The sequence below is a fragment of the Anguilla rostrata genome, chromosome 7 (genome assembly GCF_018555375.3).
Source record: "Anguilla rostrata isolate EN2019 chromosome 7, ASM1855537v3, whole genome shotgun sequence".
In the NCBI taxonomy this organism is placed as follows: domain Eukaryota; kingdom Metazoa; phylum Chordata; class Actinopteri; order Anguilliformes; family Anguillidae; genus Anguilla; species Anguilla rostrata.
The window spans coordinates 52686283-52708060 of record NC_057939.1 but is presented as its reverse complement, the minus strand read 5'-3'; the positions used below and the strand labels follow the sequence as shown (position 1 = coordinate 52708060).

The 21778-nt window shown below is 43.5% G+C and overlaps 1 protein-coding gene across 2 annotated transcripts in view; it reads right to left on the bottom strand.

Annotated features, from left to right (window-relative positions):
* Nucleotides 1-12711, bottom strand: part of sorbs2b (sorbin and SH3 domain containing 2b) — a 56764-nt gene extending 44053 nt beyond the window's left edge. For both annotated transcript variants that reach the window (XM_064345075.1, XM_064345076.1), the window contains exon 1: nucleotides 12206-12711. In XM_064345075.1, the coding sequence (XP_064201145.1) occupies nucleotides 12206-12231 (26 nt within the window). In that variant the 5' untranslated portion in view covers nucleotides 12232-12711. The remainder of the gene's footprint in view (nucleotides 1-12205) is intronic.
* Nucleotides 12712-21778: the final 9067 nt, after the last annotated feature.

Below are 21778 nucleotides of genomic sequence, written 5' to 3'. Positions count from 1 at the left end.
TCCAGCAAGAATTCCTATGGAGGTATTCTACTGCCAGGGTTTGCTATGCTCAGTGCTTTAATGCTACATACATACTGTAATTTGCAGCAAGGAAAAACCTCTAGATTAGAGTGAGTGGGTTGAAGGATAACTTTGGACCCATTTTTCCAAACTAATTCCACCATGCCGATCGGGATTGATAATAATTTTGTCGCACCCTTGCTTGTGGAACTTTGGTCTCCCCAAGAACTGCTCCACCATTGCAGTCTAATTGGGCCATATTAGTGTGACAAATCATGGTAGAAATAGTTCACAAAAAAATGGGTCCAAGTGGAACTAACAGACCAGGCACTGAAACTTTTCCACCAGTCAGAACAGCTGTGTTTTTCAATGCAAAGGAAAGAAACCTGTAAGGTAAAGCTTAAGCTTGCCCCGAAAGGCTTCCTTTGCATCTCCAAATAAGTCAGTGTTCTCAAAGGTGCAAACGTCTCAGTGATTTATGGAAGTCATAAGCACACCGTAGCCAAGCCTCTTCGTCTTGATAACGTGCGCGCATCGTAGACACGACTGTCGTTCTAACGGGATCGAAGCCATCCTCATTCCACAGAAAGTAAATAAGCAATTTAAAATGGAGCCCGAGAACACATCAAGTCTGCCATTTCACCCAAGGCGCGGACTCGCCGGATTTGAGACGTGTGCGAGCGTCATCTTAAAAATCACTCCCACCAGTGAAATTACGCCATGCTCAAGTTCTGAGACTCGTGAACAGATAAGCAAATTCCGTAAAGCTTTAAAACATTGTATAAAGCTTATATTGTGCCATAACAACCCTTGAGAGGGTGCACTGAATATGTAAGTGTTATAATTTACTATTATTATTTGACTATGTTTGCTATTTTTAATATTATTTATTTCTTTTTTTATAGGCCGACACAATGAATGAGCATTTTCACACGGCGACTCAGACGTTAGTCAAAATCAACACAAGGGGTCACAGGGGGACTGGGGCCTATCCCAGCATGCACTGGGTGAGAGGCAGGAGTACACCCTGGACAGGTCGCCAATCTATCACGGGGCACATGCACCATTGCCTCACCATTCATTCACAAATACATACCTACAGGCAATTTAGAGTCTGCAATTAGCCTGACCTGCTAAGCCTAGCCTCACTGCTGGTTAGCCTAAACTGCATGTCTTTGGACTGTGGGAAGATACCGGAGTTCCTGGAGGAAACTCTCGTAGACACAGGTAGAACATGCAAACTCCACACAGAAGGGCCCTGCCTGGGATTCGAACCTGGGACCTTCTTGCTGTGAGGCCACAATGCCATCCACTGCATCCCTGTGCTGTCCTCGACTGCATATATATATATATATATATATATATATATAGGCTAAACATACAGTGAGTGATCGCTGCATGGCTCTGTAATGTGGCTTGTGTAGATGGGATGGCCTGGGGCCTCTGGAGGAGGAGGAGGAGGGGGGGGCAGTTTGGGGGGGGTCCCAGCTGTGGGACGGCACATGAGAGGCGCATTCTGTGGACGTTAGGAGGGTATTGAATTCAATACGCCTGGGCCTCCCTGCATGGGGAACAGGTTCCCACTTAGCAGCCACCGGGGCTGCATTTTCTCTCGAAATAATCAGACAAATATTTAAATGGACTGACATTTGTGCCATCGGAGGAGCCCGGCACACAGTGGGGTCCGGCCCGCTGGTTAAGGGGAGCTATCGGTTAATTGGCTGCTTGACCTCTGGAAAAACCCCTGGCGACCAATGAACTAATAAGCTGAGAATTATGTCTCTTTTATGTCAGCACGTAATACGATCCCACCCCCGGATCCTATGGCACAGGATGCCCTCAACTTCTCATCATAAAGATTCATACTGAATACTACTGATTGGAGGCCTCCAATGTTTCCATAGTCACAGAAAAGAAACGGGACTAAAATTATTATAAACAGCATGCAGAAATTTCTTTTTCAAATAAGAACTACAAGAAAGGAAACTATCTACTGTGGTGCAAAATTTCTATTGTTACACATTCTCAGTTACTGGTAACATGATATGGCCAGATGATTACAGGGGTTAAGCTGAAGTGTTTGAAAGTGGTGACGAGATACTCCTTCAACAGACTAAAAATACCGATGGAGTCAAAAAGGCTTTCTCTGAGCCGTCAGCCAACTCAGACGACCTCCTGTAAGAGCTCACAAATGAAGACTTCCTCACTTCTTTCTCTTTTTTTGACATGAATAGGAACTCTCGCTTTTCAGTAACGCTTTCCGTAATTCCGTCGACCGATTCGCTGAAGTTCTGTGCGAGGCTGTGCATAAACAGTGAGTACAAAAGCGGCCAGATTAAAAATGGAGGCTGTTGTCTCTAATAAGCAGTATTTATTTTGTCTTTACTGAAGACAAGATCATGAGCTTAAAATCTTTTTTAATAGGCCATGTGATTTTCTGTCTCAAACAGAACTTGGTTAATTTGTATCAAATTACAGGATATCAGTGTTGAATTCTCGATGTCAAAAAAAATATTACTCTTTAGAGGCTAAAGTGAAAGTGCTGATACACTCTTTTCTCTAATAACATTAATCACAAACAGATGCTGGATGTTAATTTCAGTAATTAACTGTATAAGGATAATTAGCTGTGTCAGTGTTTAGTTCTGCTTCCATAATTGCATTACAACATATGAGCAAAGCATTAAACTTTTATTTGACATCAGAGGTCCAAATTCTGCAAACTACTTTTATAAAAACATTTCAACATTTAAAGGAACGGTTCACTTCTTTCTGGAGATGGTTTAATAAAAACATTTTTACAGTTTTACAGCATGTTTTTTTTGATAGGCTCGGAATGGAACGGAATTTCTGAGAGCCCGCCTGCTTTATTTTGTGCAGTGAAATTTCTGACATCATTGCCTGCTTCACAGAGGCTGGTGTAGGAGCACAAATGGGTTTGCGGTCACTGGATATAAGGAGATAAGAAGACTGCAAGCTGCCTGGTTGCAGTGCGTTTTTGGGAACAGACCTAGACCCCAGCAGAGCCTTGGGGTCCTGCAGAGGAAGGATAATAATAAACTGAGGAGAGATGACCTCTCCACCTGATCCTCATGATCTCACTCAATCACAATCTGTAGTCCTGGAGGTCTGCAGTGTGCACGGGTTCTTTTTATTCCAATCAGCCAATTTAGGCTCCAGAAACAAAGTTGAGTGGTCTCTTCAGACCAGAGGTAACCAACCCTGTTCCTAGACATCTACCATCCTGTACGTTTTCATTTCAACCCTAATCTGGCACACCTGACTCCACTAATTAGCAGCTCAACAAGATCTGTTGAATGAGTGTGTGCCTTGTTAGAGTAGGTAGATCTCCAGGAGCAGGGCTGTTCGCTCCGTGTTTAATTTGTTCTTCTCTCCCCCCCTCATTTGCAGTATGTTTGAACTACGATAAGACACGCGATAAATATGGCCTGCATACTGTTTCACGTGCATGTCAGTGCTCTGGTCATGATATCTGGTGATGACTAAACACTGAACAAAGGGAGTAAAAGAAATCTGAGGAAGTATTGACCAAAATCAAACAGTTCGACAAAACGCTCGACAGTCACACAGCCTGCGGTTTTACTCGACACCACCAAGGCGAAACCGCACAGCATTCTAGGAACGAGGGCATCTGATTGGCTGAACAGAAACCGCTTTGACCTTGTTTTTGTTCCCACTGAAAGGGACGAGATCCTGACCCCGTGGAACGTGACCCCCCCCCCCCCCCTGCTCCACCAGTGCCTGCCTATTGTCTCCTGCGCTAGACAAGTTCAGGTCCCTGTCCGTCAGGGAGAGGCGGGCTCGGAGACTCTTTAATGGCCAGGCAAACGGGCTCTATTTAGACACGAGTCACCTATGCCCCCCCCCCCCCCAACACCCACCCCCCCTCACTGTTTTACAGCCCAGTTTTTCATAGGAATCACACTGTTTAGTGAGGCTCATCGAAGTCAAACATTTGCAAGTCACGTGTCTTGTGAATGTGTGTGTGTGAGAGAGAGAGAAAGAGAGAGAGAGAGAGTGTGTATATGTGTGTGAGAGAGAGAAAGAGAGAGAGAGTGTGTGTGTGTGTGTGTGTGAGAGAGATTGAGAGAAAGAGAGGTGTGCATGTGTGTGACAGAGACAGACACACACACAGAAAGAGAGAGAGAGAGAGAGAAAGACAAAGAGTGACCATATGCACAGGGATTATTCTGTATTTGAATTGCAAATGCTGACATGATGTGTGGGTATGCGCCAGTGAGTCTCAGTGTTTGTCTTTCAGTTAATAAGTTTTTGCAGTCGGTTGCAGCTCAGCTTGGCGCATTCACACTGAGACCACTGACTTTCTAACACTGCAGTGAAATCATTATATAGGGCTGATAGGGTTCCTCTATGCTAATGTTCCAGGCATTTGAACTGCCATTCATTCAATACTTTTAACCAATAACCTGCAATTAAGCGATTAATAATTTCCTGTGAATATTAAAATCCAGGTAGAGGAATCCCAAATGTTGTGGCTGGTCCAAAACATTGTATCAGAGAAGGCTGCGTATACACTTCAGATTAAGTTGCAGCTATGCATGTGTAGCAAAACTACATAATTTTGGTAACAAGCGATTATTGGTGAGTAACTCCAACATGGGTAATATGGAACAACAGTTAGTGGTATTCTTAATTGCACACGTGAATTATGAAACAATATGTAGTCTATCCTAAATAATTACATAAAAAAGATAAAAGGCCAGCTACTCACACTGCCAAACTATGAGCTCCATAAAATGATAGAGGAAAGACTGTCATTCCGCAAAACGTAAAATCCTGAACCGACGATACAAAACGGAGAAGAGGGGAAGAGAAACTTACCAAGCAGAGAGTGTGAATGGAGCGACAGAACGCGTGCGAAAGAGTGAAGCATCTGTGATCTGTGCATCGATCTCTTTTTCCTTGTGCCGGAGGGGAACACGAGCGCCTCTCAGACGTTTTCCCTCCGAGTCTGATCCTGTCTGATTTTCTGGAGCCCAAAGGCCGACGAAGAGAGAGAGAGAGAAGAGAGTGGTCTACCGCTCGAGTGCTGTGCTGTGGTTTTGGGCTATTCTCAGACGCGGACTCGTACTTCTAGGGGCTCGGGAAAAGTTACTCAGCGCCTCTCGGGGGGCGAAAGAGTGACAACGCGTGAATGTACGCAGGAGGACCACCTTTCTGCACAAACATCCCGGCTATGTGGCGCACAAGGCACGCGTCACGCAAGATTAATGGCATTAAGAAAGGCACCCGGACAGGGAGAGAACCAGTTCTGATGATGACGATGACGATGATGATGAGAACTTTCAACATCAAAGCGGGCGTGGCACGAGACCTTCACCTCGGGCTGCAGGACCTGAATCCGCATCTTTAAAATGGGCGCTGTTCGAACCTCGCTCGTTCCAGCCTGCCGCCACGCAGGAAGAAGAGACGAGGTCCGGGCCGTACGTGATTTTCTTTTCACCGCGAGCCGCGTTATGCGGGCGCTATTTTTACTGCCGGAGCTTTAATGCTGTTGACAGCGCTCATCCCTCAATGGGGCCTGCCCTACGGTCAGGCTTTGGGAAGGGGGGAAACGCCACCCTGACCTCATGTGGCCAGTGAACGATGACAAATGGAACTGACCGCTCAACTTTGGGCAATCGGCATTCGGTAATGTGTGGCCCGGAGCGAAAGGGTAAACCTGAAAAGCAAACACGGGGAACGAGAGCTTCTGTTCACCTGCGAGAGCGAGAGAGAGAGAGAGGCAGTGAGAGAGTGAGAGAGAGAGAGGGACAGAGAGAGAGAGAGCAGCACTAATCTTCAAGTCTCGCTTTCAGCAGTCAGTTGGTCATGTGCAGTAATGTATTTATTTATTTTTTTTCTTCATGGTCTGGCCAACAGCAGCAAGCGCAACTGTACACATCTTTGTGTGCCACGGACATACTGTATCAATTGAACTTACACGGCAAATGTATTTTCTTCATTCACGGTCACAGCCGGATAATTCAGTTTCCCTGAATCCTAACCCTGAGCAGGATCAGCAGAGAACTTAGCAGAGGTCTTAATCATTCTGATGTCGCCGTGGTGACCGCAGAGTTCACTTTCTCTGCCCGGACGGGAGCGCTCCCTCACGGCGGACTGATGAGTTATCGAATTCTGAGCGTCGCTTGCACGCTGTGCGGCCTGAGGTACATCCTGAGGTGCACAGGGACAATGCGTCCTTCTGCACGTCAGCACGGTTGACAGAAGGAGGAAGCAAATCACAGGTTTCACGGCCTAACAGCCATTCCTCAAATAGTCCAGACCGATACCTAGTTAAACCATGGCCATGCTGTGGATGTCATGCCAACTGTTGACATGGACAAACGATGATCATGGGAAATTCCCACTAAATACACACTAGGCAAGACCAGGAGATCAGTAATGACTCCTGCATGCTATGTTGATCCGACTCAACCATTTCAACAGTGGGTGTGTGGGTTGCATCCCTTGGCTGATTCCACTCTCTATACCAGTGGTAGCCAACCCTCTTCCTGGAGAACTACCAACCTGTAGATTTTCATTCCAACACTAATTTGGCACAGCTGACTCTAACAATTAGCAGCTCAACAGGATCTCTGGCTGTTGAATGAGCTGTGTTCTTTGTTAGGGTTAGAGTGAAAACTTACAGGACGGTCGATCTCCAGGTACAGGGTCGGGCAGCCCTGCTCTAGCTGCTGAATGAGGTGTGTGCTTTGTTAGGGTTGGAGCTAAAACCTACAGGACGGTAGATCTCCAGGAACAGGGCTGGTTACCACCGATCTAAATGACTCCGATAAATGACACCCTCAACCTAATAAGGTGCACAGCCTTTGCTCGCATACTTGCACCTTTTAAAGGTACTACGTGGCCTTATTTTTAGAACGGGGGCACGTCCTCCTATTGAGTGACCACATTACTTCCTGGTTTGGCCTCTCGGAGAGAGGAATAATCCTCGATGACATCACCTTACTGGCACTGTGTGTATACCTCAGCAGTAATTTAGCTGGAATAGAATCCAACACCGACTCTTCTTGACTATGAAAAAACAAACAAACAAACAAACAAAAAAAATAAAATGCAACTGATCAAAGGTCTCAACCTTGCATCTAGTATCAGAGTCACGTACAACTTAACCCAAAGACAGACCAGACAATCAAACCAGTTTTTTCCTTGAAATGCGATGATTTCTGTATTACTTGCAAACGGCCTAACAAGGAACTGGAAGCCAAGCGAGGTGCTATTTTTGGGGAGATCAAAGCCTTTTAGGCAAAGTGGTTCTGAGTGGGGTTTGATGGGAAAACGCTGCCCTGCATCTCTGTCCGCATTCCTGAACATATACACCAACATGTGGGTGACACACAGCCACATCTTTCATTTGCATTAAAGATCTAGCCTGCCTGTGGAAGAATGACTAGAGTGTAACGTGGCATGAAGCACATTTCAGGCAAGACAAACTATGATTTCCTTCATATAACGGCAATAAATTGATGCCATTATTTTTGGTTTGAGAGGAATATCATTTTATACTGCCAGGAATAACGAATGGCCTTCGCTCTGCCAGATTTCAGTCCAGATTTCGAAACATTTCAACTGAAATGAAGCATTTCCACAGAACGCGCAGACCTAGGCCAAAGAAATCCAGGAATTATCTAAATTAAATGGCTGTTTATAATCTGGAACCCAGGGACTATTTCAGCCAGAGCGAGCCCACCCCTCAGCTAAAAACAAGCCTAATTTGCCTGCGCTCAGTGCTGAAAAACCAAATGCTTTCTAAGCGTTCACTTAAAAAGATGTAAACAGGGATTTGCACCTACCTCACTGGTGTGGCTCAGTGCAAAAGACTGCTTTCTTTAGCGCAAGGCGACACTTCTTTCATCAAACAAGGAGACCCTGTCTTCGTAACGTCCCAAATTAAAATGTAGGCTGCCGCTTGTTGTTGAGACAGTTTTTTGCATGCAGGGACCTTGCAGCCTGCTGACTGAGCCACAGCTCGGAGCGCTGCTGCGATGACATTCCCGTGGTGATGATGGCCAGAGAACTGATCACAGAGCGCTGTCATTAAAGCTTTCCTATCTCTGTGGAGCCCCTCAGAAAGCCTGAACCCTTTGAAGTGCAGGCTATTTGGAATGTTTTTCAAAATTCTAAATGAGTGTTCTATAACTCAGTGGCTTTCAGCTGCCAGTAGTGACTGTTACATCAGCATTAGAATGTTCAGTTAAGAACATTCTAATCACATGTTTGTGACCTCACACATTAAAGGGTTAAGCATTGTCTGAAGGCTGCATTACTGCTATCCCCAGGTTACACTTAAAGCACACTCAAAAGTTAGCAATTAGATTTCAATTAATTTCAGATTAGAAATTGCCATAACTTTTCTTTTCACATTGGTTTCACTTCTGCCACAGACTTTGCAAAAAAACAACAAAAAAAAAAACAATGTTTCAATCTGATACTGCGCCTATCACACCTAAAATCACTGCTACTTTTGAAAAGGGAATAGGTTTGTGTGACCTCTTTTTCAAAAGGCCAAGTGACCTCAAGGCATTTAGATTTCTGAGATCATTTCCCCTCTCCATTGTTAGTTGGTGCCCTGCTGAGGGTAGGTTCTCAGGAAACAGTCCTAATTATTGTTCCCCTACTTACTTTTTGTATGAAAAACATTTCTTGCAGATTTGTACTAAATTTATATGTTTTTAAAAAAAAATTTTTTTTGCAGAATCTCTGGACGTTTCTGAAATGTTTTAGTAAATTCAATGAGTGGCGATTTTAGAACTTTCTTTGACTTTCTGATTTGACTGTGCTTCTAATTTATTTCAAATTGTGGAACTATATTTATACTTTCTTAAACCGTCATAGTCTCAGCCCTACGCAGTGCTAAAAGTAATTTTTAGGTAATTAAAAAAATGAACGATCTTTTATTAAAATCACTTGCATTGAAAATGCACAGCTCAGGTTACGTCAACATCTTACATCAACAACTTGTTCTGTTCTTACTTTTCCACTGAAAGAACATAAAAATGCTTTTTCCCACTGCCACTTAAAATATGAAATCTAAATTTCAGTAAGTTGCGACACAGGTGTCATACTCCATGATTGTTTTATGTGAACAGATGATGATTAATACGATAGGCCAGAGCCATGATCCAACAATCTAATTGATCTACTACTCAATATCGTACGAGCACATAGCTGTAAGCAATGCAGTAAGTGCCGTGGTATCCACGTTAAATGCATCAGTAATTTTGCATGCAGTATGTTTACCATATTAGCTCCTAACAACTGAGTAGTGCTTTCCCTTAAAAAAAATAAAAATTATAATAGAAATAAACTTGAAAATAGAGTTAAACAATGCTCCCAGCCCAAGTAATTTTTTTATTTGTTGCAATCAATAATACATTAATTATGTATTTGTTTTATGCATTATATATACCCGTATATATGCATATATATGCATTTTTTATTCTCGTTTATGTATTTTTCATTAGGCCAGGTTTGGTCCTGCATGGGACCTTTCAATAAGAAGGATCAAACCGCCCCCCGGGTATTCGGTTCCGCCAGCGATCGTGTTACGCGGTGTCGATTTCAGACCGCTAACCCTGAATGGGAGACGTGCTGTGGAATGCCTGTGAATGAGCTCGCGCGCGCATGACGACGCTAACAGGAAGTAAAAGTATGACACGTAAAATCCACAGGGATGTCACACGTCTACTTAATTTCACACGGTCTTTAAAAAAAAAAAAAAGGTTAGGTAACACGGTATAAAATACAAAAACACAGCTGATGAGCCCAGGATGATTTAACAGATAGGCCTACATCCCGCCTAGTCTGTGACATTCCAGACATCAATCCTTTGTAGAATTAGCTTTGAAGAAGGTATAAAATAACTGTTACACGTAATTTTAGAGGAACAATACTTCAGGCAATGGTATCATTTCAAAATCAACTCTTGTCTGATAGCCAAGTGTCGTGGCAAAAAGTCATAACCAGAATCATGATTTTTTCCCCCTGCATTTCTATTTATAAAATAATGCTTACTTTGTACATGCTTTCTTATGTTAATATTTTCTTATCCCCCCAAGCTAGACTTCACTGTTGAACTTTTTGGTCTAGACCCTTTTTATGAGGCATTCCTGAATGACTGCATTGCCGTTTAATACCGCAAATCAAATGGGTTTTTAAACTGCAAATAAAAAAATAAAAATTTTTTTTTGGCATGATGGTTGAATATGACACAATCCTGAGCATACGCCATCAACCCTAAAACAATCATGAAAAAAAGATGATTCAATCCAAGAAAAAACATTCAACAGAGGATATACTATCATCGTTACTGGCCTGTACTACCATCCTAAAAGCACTGAAAGGAGAGATCTGCCATAAACTCATAACCATATCAGTTCAAGTGGCTCTGGCTTTAAGTCTGCTGTACCTCAACGGTTTCCATAAAAGCTATCAGGGAATGTTGGGTGAAAAACACAAGGGCACATGTCAGTATGGATCATTGTGTTTTCCCTACATGTACCCTTGAACAGAAATGCACCAAAGAGCCACGACCTTAATTAAATTATCTAACGAGCCGACTTGAATTAGTTATGATGACCCATCAAGTACTGTGGTGAATGACTGAAACTACGGGCTGACCCTTCTGCAGTGATGAACAGATAGCCAGAGCAGAGAACAAGAAGAAGGTTTTAATCTACGACACCTACAACTACAACCAGCCATATAAACACTGATGTACTGCACAGTTTGATAAGACCACAGACACACGTTTTATTCTGTTATGTAATATTCCTCAGTTTATTTATTCCACATATTTCCTTTTTTATGATCAGAAGCAACAAGATAATCTCTACAAGAAGAAAATCTATGTATAATGCAAGGGAAGTTTGGATACATTTAAAATGGCAATAGGCACAATATGAACATTAATTACTGTGCATTGGCGTCGCCACAAAAGCATAGCCATTCCACTGTGTACTAGCTACCTACATAGTATACAACTTGAGTAAAGTCGGGAATAGCAGCATAACTGGGTATAAGATAAAAGGAAAGATTTATTAATTAAATAATGCACAATAATTAACCTTGTGTAAAATTATGTTCCATGTAATTTGACAACAGTGGGAAGAACTCTAATATATTCATTGTTAATTAAAAGGGAAAAAAGACAGACACAGACACAGCGTATAAAAACTAAAGTAACTGCAAGATATACTGTAGGCCTATTTGTAAAATTCACCTGATCTCGTAATATGTGTCCTTCTCCCTTTTTCTAAAACAAAAAATCGATATGTTCTATAATTCTGACGACTAATGAATGCATGAATACAAGCAGTAATTACAACAGCACCTTGACCTGACATCATAGGCTACTTAATTATCAACGACTTGGTTCTGACACACAGGGATCAATAACTTCACTTCAATGTGAACTAAACTGGCGGAATTTTAGTACCTTTCAAGAGCATTCACTTCATATGTTGTTTTGAAAGGTCATCTGGGAACAAATTACTGCATGTAATCTATTTTGCATAACTCGATAGTTAAGAGTAAATCACAAGAACTATAATGAAATTCATTGTGGATATGATTTTACAGTGTTTCGTAAATGACCATTTGGCACGGTATTACATATTTGAAAAGCCTTTAGACCACCGAGCAGCGCATTTCAGTTACTCTCAGTGAACAGCAAAGTCAACATATTTCGTGAGCCGGACGTGCAACTCTATTCCACTACAATGTAACTAATATGGCATACCGTGTTCCAAAAAGAAAGTCGTTACAGTTCGTGAGAAATGCATCGACAAGATTTAAATGTAACGGCAGGCAAAAGCAGTGGATGTACTGGCAGAACTCTCCGCTGCCTTCAACATTCTACAAGCTCGTAGGATAGACGGCCACTTTCATTTCAAACACTATATGCCGATTCCACGTTTTTAAACAAAAAACGTTATACGTTCAGGCTACCGTAAATAATCAGGGATGCATGCTATTAGAAAAGACATCAACAAGATGAATAGTTATTGGTGGACTTATGTGTTGATAATTATCTACATATTTCACGTCGTCTAGGTAATATCATTAACCCCGTTGCATACACTATTAACAGTATCATTCGTCCAGCGACAGGAACACGCGCGGGTGCTTGTTGTTAGGTTTCAGTAACAAGATTGCTTACCTAGCTCCGTGGTCGGAAAAAGTCATCCAAAGAAATCGGATTGCTTCGTAGCGAACGTTATCTGTCCACGGGAGACGGCGAGAGCTTGAGCGCTCAAATTTAAGTCCACCACACAGATCTGAGACAGAGACGCAGCGCACACTACGGCGGCTGCCCGAGTGAAACCACACACCTGCTTGTTTTGTGGAGTCAGTCCAAATAAAGCTGCAGTACACATAACTAATGTCTGGACGCGGCGACACCCTTCTTTTTGGTTCATTTACGCTCGCAATGAGTTCGAAAGCGACTGGAATGGCATTGCAGTAAACCAGTCCCCGTGCGAGATAAAGCGCAATGTAATGGCCCTTGGCAGAGGTGAAACACAATCACAATTTTCTGCATTTTATATGCGGCGCGTGGTCCGTGCAGTGGTGGCAGACGGGACAATACATTAGCGAGCGAGGAATATTTATTTATTGTCAGATATCATTGTAACATCATAATGTGTCTCATGTTCCTATTGAATTGCTGTTTATTCCAATATAAATCCGTTATGCGCTTCCATTGGCAAAATGGCTGGTGGTTTCAGCACTGTTGTGGACTGGCTATTGGTTTAGCGCTGTTTCTGTAGTCATGGAAACCACCAACACTTCAATTTGTGCATGAAGCATGGCGATCATATGTGCCTGTGCAGATCGCAGTGAACACAACATATATACATATAATATATGTGAAGTATTTGGTTAAAATGTTTTTTCCCCCCTTGGATACAGATCAGGCAAGTGCCAGTCTGTACTCCACAATTTTTTTTTAACGAATAGCAATGTATAATATTCAAAAGGTTTCGCAGTTGTTTATTTACAGATATTAGTCTCGAGTATACAATACTAAGGTTATATGAGCTGTGGCTTACAAATAAAAATGCTTTTATCTGAGACAGCCTGCTGAAATATGTTTGTGTAGCTTGCACCAGCCTTATACCGTAACATTTAAAGAGGTTCGATGTCCTATAAAATGCATGGGACCTTTCCATTATAGCTTTTAATGACAGGTAACCTATGTCTCCGATATTACACCAGGCTTAAGACATACGCATAATACACAACAGCACTGATATGCCACTGAAATATTAGACTGCAGATTTGTTTGAACTCACATCTGCCCTGCTAAAGTGAAATTTTTATCTTTTAGGGAAAATGCCGGTTTAAAGACGGGTCTGCCAATTGCTGACACTGTACTTTTATTAGGTCTTTATTTCAGTTCAATATCACATTTTATTAAAGAAAAAAACAACAACAACACTGATGACCATTTAACTTCTATTTTCAATATATGCTTACAAGGGTGACCTTGCATAATAAATTTGTTAAAGCATCTGTATTTTTTTTATTTATTGACTTATTTTTTTGCCAAACACAGCTGTTAAATTGTCCAGGTGAAGGGGGAATACGTATTGTGAATTACTCTTGATTGATTGCCCTCGGCCAAAAAGAGTCACCCTGAGATCTTAATAAATAACGGAGGCAGCCATGACGTAATCGCCAATTTCCAGTCCAGCACTGGCTGCTGGGAAAATCACAGTGGTGTATTGTGTCAAGGGGATTGGCCTTTTGGACTGACCTGTTATGTTTTTAAATTTAGACGGCCATTTGAGGAGAGGGAAAACTAAGAATTTCAGTCTTTATTTTATGAAAAATAGAGATCTTTTTATGATTACAGCATCCATTATCATGCAGTAATTTTTATATATTTGTGTAATTTTTCAAGAATGTACATATTAGTGCATCTTTTTATGCTAATTCTTATTTCTCTCAGTATATTTCAGACCTGCTATCTCAGCATTGTCACAGATCTCTATTGTAATTACTTAGATCTGTAAAGGCAGCAGTAACTGCACTGCCTACTTGTATTCTTGAATTTAGTTTCCAAACTTGATTTTGCCATAGTCTTTGAGGTCTTGCTTTTTATTTATGAGAAAACTGTTTCCTTGACCTTTCAGATTTCAACGAGAGGTACAGCGCTGTATAGTCTGGTTCTGTAGGGAACAGATGCTTCCAGACGCTCTTGTACTTGTCTGGGAGTATTTACTGCGAATGCCATATGTCTGTGTTGTGTCAGCTAAGAAGCTAATGATCCCAGACAATATATTTGTCAAACTTTGACATTTCCAAGCTCTGCTTGTATAACGTTTTGCATCAATAGACAATTTTCTGACCAGCAGATGGAAAGGTCAGTCCAGCTCTCATTGAGTTGTCTTTAGAAAGCATATTTTTTTTACATTTTAATTGTTTGCTGACCATTCGGTAACAGCACAGAAGAGCACCTTGAGTGTCAGTCACATGATATCCACCAGTTGAAGGCAAAGGTTCTTAAAGTGCCAAGCTCACCCCTAAAAGTGAAAGCACTGTCAAAATTCAGAGTTGGACATGGGCTTAATTTACTAGGACCATTTGCACGTGCAGAGCCTTTTGGCACAGACAAAACCAATAACGTGACTGATGATTGGTCATAGTATTTGTTTTGCACCAATCATGGGCTGCGTTATTAGTTTTGCGCATGCTAAAGGTTCCTTGTAAACCAGGACCCAAGTCTGTTATATGTCTTTATACTCTGACTGCCACCACAGTATCAATAGGCCCTTTTTAGCCTCAGTATCCGTCCCGCTGATTACAGAACCGCCCACATTAGACTAAACAGGATGGGACCCCCCAGAACTGGCGAGGATACAGGGCCGCTGACTTCCTGGTTTACAGCAGCCAATGACTGACAGGCACACAGCAGATATACTTAGTCTGTGGCACGGCAGCGTGTCGGTGTTGATGGAAAATGTGGAAGGCTTGCCGGACGTCCCCCCCACCACCATCCCCTAAAAAACAAGCCTCTCACCGGCGGTGGTTATTTTGGTAAGCTGGCACGGTGTCTGGGACGTCCGGCGTGGTGAACCGTCCCGTTGAAGGCGTGAGGTGGAACCGTGAGACAGGCGAAAGATGAGGTCACCGCGCCTGCGTGTTTAATTATCTGGTGTCCCGTGGAATCTGCATCCCGATCATCAGCCTCCATGCCTGCCCCCCTTCCCAACCCCCCCACCCCACCTCCCCACCCCCAATTTATCCGCCTATTATCACTACTGGCAGAGGCGGAGATAAATTCTGCGGAAAAATAACTTTCTTATCTTTGACTTTCACATGCACTTAACTTCCAAAGGGCCCAACATTCCAAACATCTGATATCGACGCCTTATCGCTGCCCATTTAAAATAGACTCGCTCGTTTTAAACACAATCAAGCCTGTGCCTTTCACTCTGTCACAATGGTATGTTTTCTCTTTCAGGACTGAACATACCATTCAGCCAACCATTGTTCAACGTGGGGGGAAAAAAAACAAACAAAAAAACATAACTGGCATTCTGTATGCCTACTATTTTGCTAACATTTGCATTGCATTGTACATTGAGAACGACATGATGTGATTTAAGAAATAAATTAAAATCACATCATGCCGGTCAAAAAAATGCATAATACAGAATTCAATAACTCCTACAAATCTATAATCAAAGGACAATGTCCCACGCAATCTTCTTCATCTCTGTACCATTCACGCAGGCACAATTACACTAATGCATCACTTAGTGCCACTTACAAGAAGACAGCCTCAGCATTGCTAATTAAAAATCAATGCTGTAAAAAAATGTAATAACAAACATAAAGCGAATTTAGTGAATTATGAAAACATCATTCACAGAGGCTGGACAGCAATCAATAGACATTGTTGCCATAGAACATTTATTTGCTGAATCAAATAAAATGAGCACACTGAAAAAACGGCTTTGTTGAAATTTCTCTACTGTAATGTTAGCCTGAGCCATCCCTCCCACTAACCAGATCAGGCACTATGCCTAGAGCCCCGCCTTCTCACCTAGGGCCCCACCTTCTCACCTAGAGCCCCGCCTTCTCACCTAGAGCCCCGCCTTCTCACCCAGAGCCCCGCCTTCTCACCCAGGGCCCTGCCTTCTCACCTAGGGCCCCGCCTTCTCACCCAGAGCCCCGCCTTCTCACCCAGGGCCCTGCCTTCTCACCTAGGGCCTCGCCTTGTTTTGGAGGGGCCCCCAAATAGTGATAAAATCCAACATTTCCCTGTTCTGGAGATTAAAACAGTAAACATATCTGCACCTACTACAGCCGAGTTTCGACGCTGCATATTTCCATATCTGAAAGCTGATGAGAGATTGCTGCAGCAACAGAAGAAACAGTGTGTGAATGCGTCCACAGGACTTAACAGGCACCGGGACACCCACGCCAACCTGGCCGTAAAACGCAAAGGTGCCTGGAACTCACATCCATTTTATCTTCTCATTAGCAAGTCAAATCCCGACCACATGTTGAGCATGCAAACTAAATACACATAACCATAAGAATATATGACCCCTCAGTGAAAATGTAGAGCGTTACAAGCCTCCATCCATTATGATATCCCTCCCTGTGAGCCATTAATATTCCCTTCTGTTAATTATACCCTCTTTAGTTCATTTTATTCCTGCAGCAACCATCACTTGCATTGGGCCTCAGTATCAGGCAGTATTGAGTGGGGCGGTGTGCTGAAGTAAAGTGGGCAGCTCGGCAGATTCTCTCCTCCTCCCCTCAGCAGTTACTCGACTGACGGACGCCCGACAGCGATTAGTCCCGCCCACACGCCGGTCAGCGAAACGAACGCCCGCCGCCGCTGGGTCGGTATCGACGGCGATCGTCCCCGGCGACGGTCCGCGCGGCCCAGCTTTCCCGCCAAAACGGCAGCTCAGCGGACAAAGGGCTTTCAGACGCGCCGACGGGTTAATAATTAAGCCCCAGTATTGTAAAAATTGTATAGCCATCACTCCCCGATGACGGAAAACTGAGTTATGATCCAGCTTGCATTAAATTCCATCTTACCCAGCATGCCCTCATTAAGAAGATAACTTTTTTCTGGAAAACAGTTTGCAGTTTATACAGCTACACTGGCAGGCATGCTTTACTGCTTTAACGGCTGTTTTTGGGTGAGTTAGCCCTCAAGCCCTCTTGTAACTTGTAAAGTTATAGCGAAGTAGTTTACAAGAGAAGAGTGTGTGTGTGTGTGTGTGTGCATGCATGTGTGTTTGAGGCCAGACTGTTGTCTCTTGGTTTATTTTTTCCTGCTTATTCTCTACACTTGAGCACCTCACGCTGAGTCCTGCGGGAGCTCTCAGACTGAGCACTTGAGGGTGGAAAGTGCAAAATTTCCTCTGTGCAGAAGCCAGTATGCGCTGTGTGCAATGCCAGTGCCATTCAGGGTTCAGCCAGAACGACAACAATGCCTTCGCACAGGCTAAAGACCCGCGAAAAAAGGCTTTTCACTAAAAAATAAGACATTAGCGATGAAGAAGGGAGTGCAATAAACACACAAAATTAATCTGGCGCCACATGGGATTATCTGCAGTATGTTTTTGTGTTTTTTTTGTTGTCTGTTGTTTTTCAACAGAAATAAAGCCCTAAGCATCCATTTAAAAACAAAAACCGAGCCACAGCCCTGCATAAAAAGGTCCCTATCTCTCTTTCGAAAGGGGGACACCATTTCTCATACCCATCGCCAGTGGCAACCGCACAAAGCCGGCTTCTCTACACTCTGGCGGGGGGCTCTGGTGCCCTGGCGGGTTTGGCGAGTTGACAGTCTCAGCGCTGGCCGCGGTTAATTCTGCTCTCCGTTTCACACGTAGCGCGGAAACGCCGGGGCCTCACCTCACCGCTCAATCACACACGCGCTTCCGCTCCCGACATCTTTCACCAAAACTACGGCAGCACAGTGCTGCTGGCTATTAAAACACTGCCCCCACAGAGCTGCCTGACTGAAATACAATTAAAGAATGCACAATAAATCAAATGCACACATAAAAAATTTAAACATTTTAGACACAATTTTTCACATTCATTACAGACCTGGGACAAATAACTATTTGACATATTTTAACTCTTTAGAAACCAGTATCCTCAGAAAAAAAGGTACTGTTGTCACAGGTGCAGCACCCTGTAGGTACATAAAACTGTACCCCTAGCCAGCAACACATAATTCATTTTGAGCTTTTTTTTGCATGTAAAAGGTACTTATTAATTATTATTATAATTATTAGTACCCAAATAGTGCATTATTGTACTTTCAGGGTACGTTTGAGAAATTAGTCAAAAAAGTAAGAGTTTTTAAGGTATTTCAATTAAGTATTCAAAGATGTAATATATTATTCGCTGATTTATACGCTCCTAAATCAAGAAAAACTACATTGTACTGTACTAACTCATCAGCACTCAAGCCTATTTAGCCGGCTGTGGTAGAACCCAGACGCTACACCGAATCAGTGGTGTCTGCTCTTCCGGGGCACAGCCTCAGGTGACCCGCTCGGGGTCGGCTGAGTGCGTCCCGCCCGGCTGCGCCCCGCCCGGCTGCGTCCCGCCCGGCTGCGTCCCGCCCGGCTGCGTCCCGGTTTAGCGCTCTCTTATCGCCCGGCCGCCCCGCGTTATCTCACCGGAACAACGCAGGAGCGATCCCGCCAGAGAACGCCGAGCCTTATCGGCCGGGTCAGCCGGCAGTTTGGGCCGGTCCCATTGGCCGCCGAGGCAACCTGGCTCTCGTTTATCGACTTGTGATTGGTTGCCAAGCCCGAGCCGCGGTGGTCGCTGCGATCCGTCGCTACGCCTCCGCGCGATAAAGGCGTTGATTTGGCGGCAAACACGAGCCGTTCCTCCATTATGATGTCATCATCTTTTGACAAGCTCTGTTGATAAATCACTGATGCGTGGTTGATAAATTGCTGGAGAATATTGTTTTCCAGGTTATTGCTAAAGCATTTATCTTACACGTGTCATAGTACACACTTTGGTAGTAATACACATTGATACTAAACATTAAGATGTTTAAGGTGTTAGGTAAGCCTTCCTTATCTTGTAATCGGACACTCATAATAAATGTGTTCGAAATAATTATGTTACACAAGTAAAATTGGCAGGCTAAAAGAGTAGAAATTGAAGGAATAAATTTCACATATCCCCTAAATCCCCAGCCTCAGACCTCATGTGCCCTATCGCTAAAACCTCTCTGGCACAGCGTGCTTGTGAGAAACAGTAAGTGCTATCGCAAGCACATGCCATACGAGCTTTTAGCAGACTAGCATTTTTTTTATCCTTCAGAATATTTTGTGCTAAGTCCCATGAGCTCAGGGACTGCCAGCGGCAGCTACTGATAAAAAAAAAAAAAAATGTGCCGTTCAAAAAACGTAATGCGCTAACACAGCTACGGCTACGTCTTCCTGCAAAAACACGGTGGGGCGGCGGTAGCTGTTGAAACGAGAGCGATGGCGTGGAAAATGTCGCGAGCCAAAAATACGGGCTGAAGACAGGAGAGACTTAGCGAAGTGAGTTAGGGAAGAGTGTTTATTTGATCCGTACGCAGACGCCATGACAACAGAAGCATGTTAAGTGGGGAATAAAGTGACCGGGGTGGCCTGATGGAAAACAGCCGGCGTGCCCTTGAGCTTCAGCAGTGTGCTTTCCTCTGTGTTGTAGAGCATTGCAGGGCGTCAGCACTGGTGAACAGCAGCAGTCGCAATCTGCTAACACCATTCCTCAATTTCCCCTGTAAAAAGTCTGTGCGGTGTCTGAAGTCTGGCCCCAAACCACACCAATCTGCATTTTACAAGCTGTGCAAGTGCAGTATATCAGATTCAGTTTTATGAGTCTAAAAACTCTTATAAAAAAATCATGCTGTGTGTAGCAGGGTTTGCTTTTGCTGCAACACACCCCTCCCAAAAGTGCTACGTTGTGAGTTCGGGGGGACCTGTGCGCTGGTCAGCTGTCCTGCGTAGAGATCTTTAAGGCTGCGGGTGCTTGCCCGAGCGCTCGATCCGTGTTGCTAAGCAGAGAGTCAAGACTGACAGCTGACTCGCTGGAGGCCTGCTACCCAGACGAAACTGTTCTCGGAGTTGCCGCCCTCTGATCTACAAATCTAATTAGAGCGGTGAGTTCTGAGAGAACACACTCTGCTCGCTACGTGACAGGAGAAAACCGGGGACCTTTATTGGTAAAACGATGTAATGCGATGTGACACATGCCTGCAAACACTGCTCGGGCCTCGTACAGATAAACAAGGTGCTTACATACTGTATGGCTCACATTAAATCAGTCGACTAGTAATCATCCCTTAGGCCTGCGATATTTATAGCTGTATTGAATTTTGTAATTAAGTTTGAAGAGAGGCCCAGAGAGTAAAACATACTCTACTGAATAATGGCAAATAATTGCACATAAAACCAAAGAGCATCTAGTGTACAGACTATTTAGCATGGCTATTAAGCCCTGAATTAATATAATAGAATAAAGAATGAAGGCCTGACTATTTGAAAGCGTATTCTCTTTATATTGACTATTTTTCTGGTTCTTGAATTTAAACAAAAACAACAACAAAAAAATACTATATATATGTGAAACGAGCTACAATAATACATGTTCTCCCTAAGTTTTTTTATTGTAATGTATTTTGATATTGCCCTCTGGTGGTAAAGGGAGGGGGGATTACATTTCTGCTGTTCAAACAACTCAGTAAAACTACAACAACAGCAACAACAACAAATACATATTGTGAATGGTGAATGTCCAGTTTGTCGAGCTATTTACCAACACTTCCAAACTTTATCCAGCTAAGCCCCTAATACTGCTTTAAAAAAACACACCCCCCATGCCGAAAAGAGACACGCCTACCTCACCATTACCGTGTACTCATCAGAGAAACACGCATTTCTCTAAGAGGAGGGAAAAGGAAGTCTGGAGCAGGAACAGCATTAAAAAAAAAAAACAAATAAAAAAAACTCATCAAGTGCTGCAAATGAACAGAAATGTCGAGCGTGCCAAATCCCACATTTCCCAACATATCCGCCTTTAAAAAGAGATTTAGAAGCCCCCACAGCGCCCGGCGGGACCCTCGGCGGGGGGGTGGGGGGGCTGGGGGGTGATGAACGTGTGAATGGAATCTGTATTGGCAGGCGCACCAGCTGGCATCAGCGGCCCGGCCAGCTCGTTGGCACGCTTCGTTTCGCCTCCGTTGATTGGTGGCAGGGAGAAGCAGGAAGCCAGAGAGAATGCAGGGGATTTGCCAGTTCCAATCCCCACTCATCAGCAGACCTCTGCACACCCACTGATCACTTGTAGCCTCGTGAAATTGAATTATCACCCAACAAATAAACCAGTAAATAACATGAATCATCCGCTCAGGCTGCCAGGAACTGGGGTCTAGGCCTTCAGCAAGATTTCAGCTTCAGGTCTAAATGTCTGACCAAGAATAATAATGGTAAATAAAATATAAAAATAATATATTGAAAAATCTGTGGCTGGTGTGTTGGTTGAAGTCTTACGTGGGTGGTGTTTTCCTTCGTGAAGAAAAGCTACAGACGGACAGCAGGGTGATGTGTGTGTGTGTGCGTGTATGTGTGTGTGTGCGTGTGTCTGTGCTCTCCGGTGTGTGTGTGTGTGTGTGCCCATGCGTGCCTGCACACACTACATGCTTTATTCTGTAGAGGCATTATGGGTTAAGCAATAAATCCTT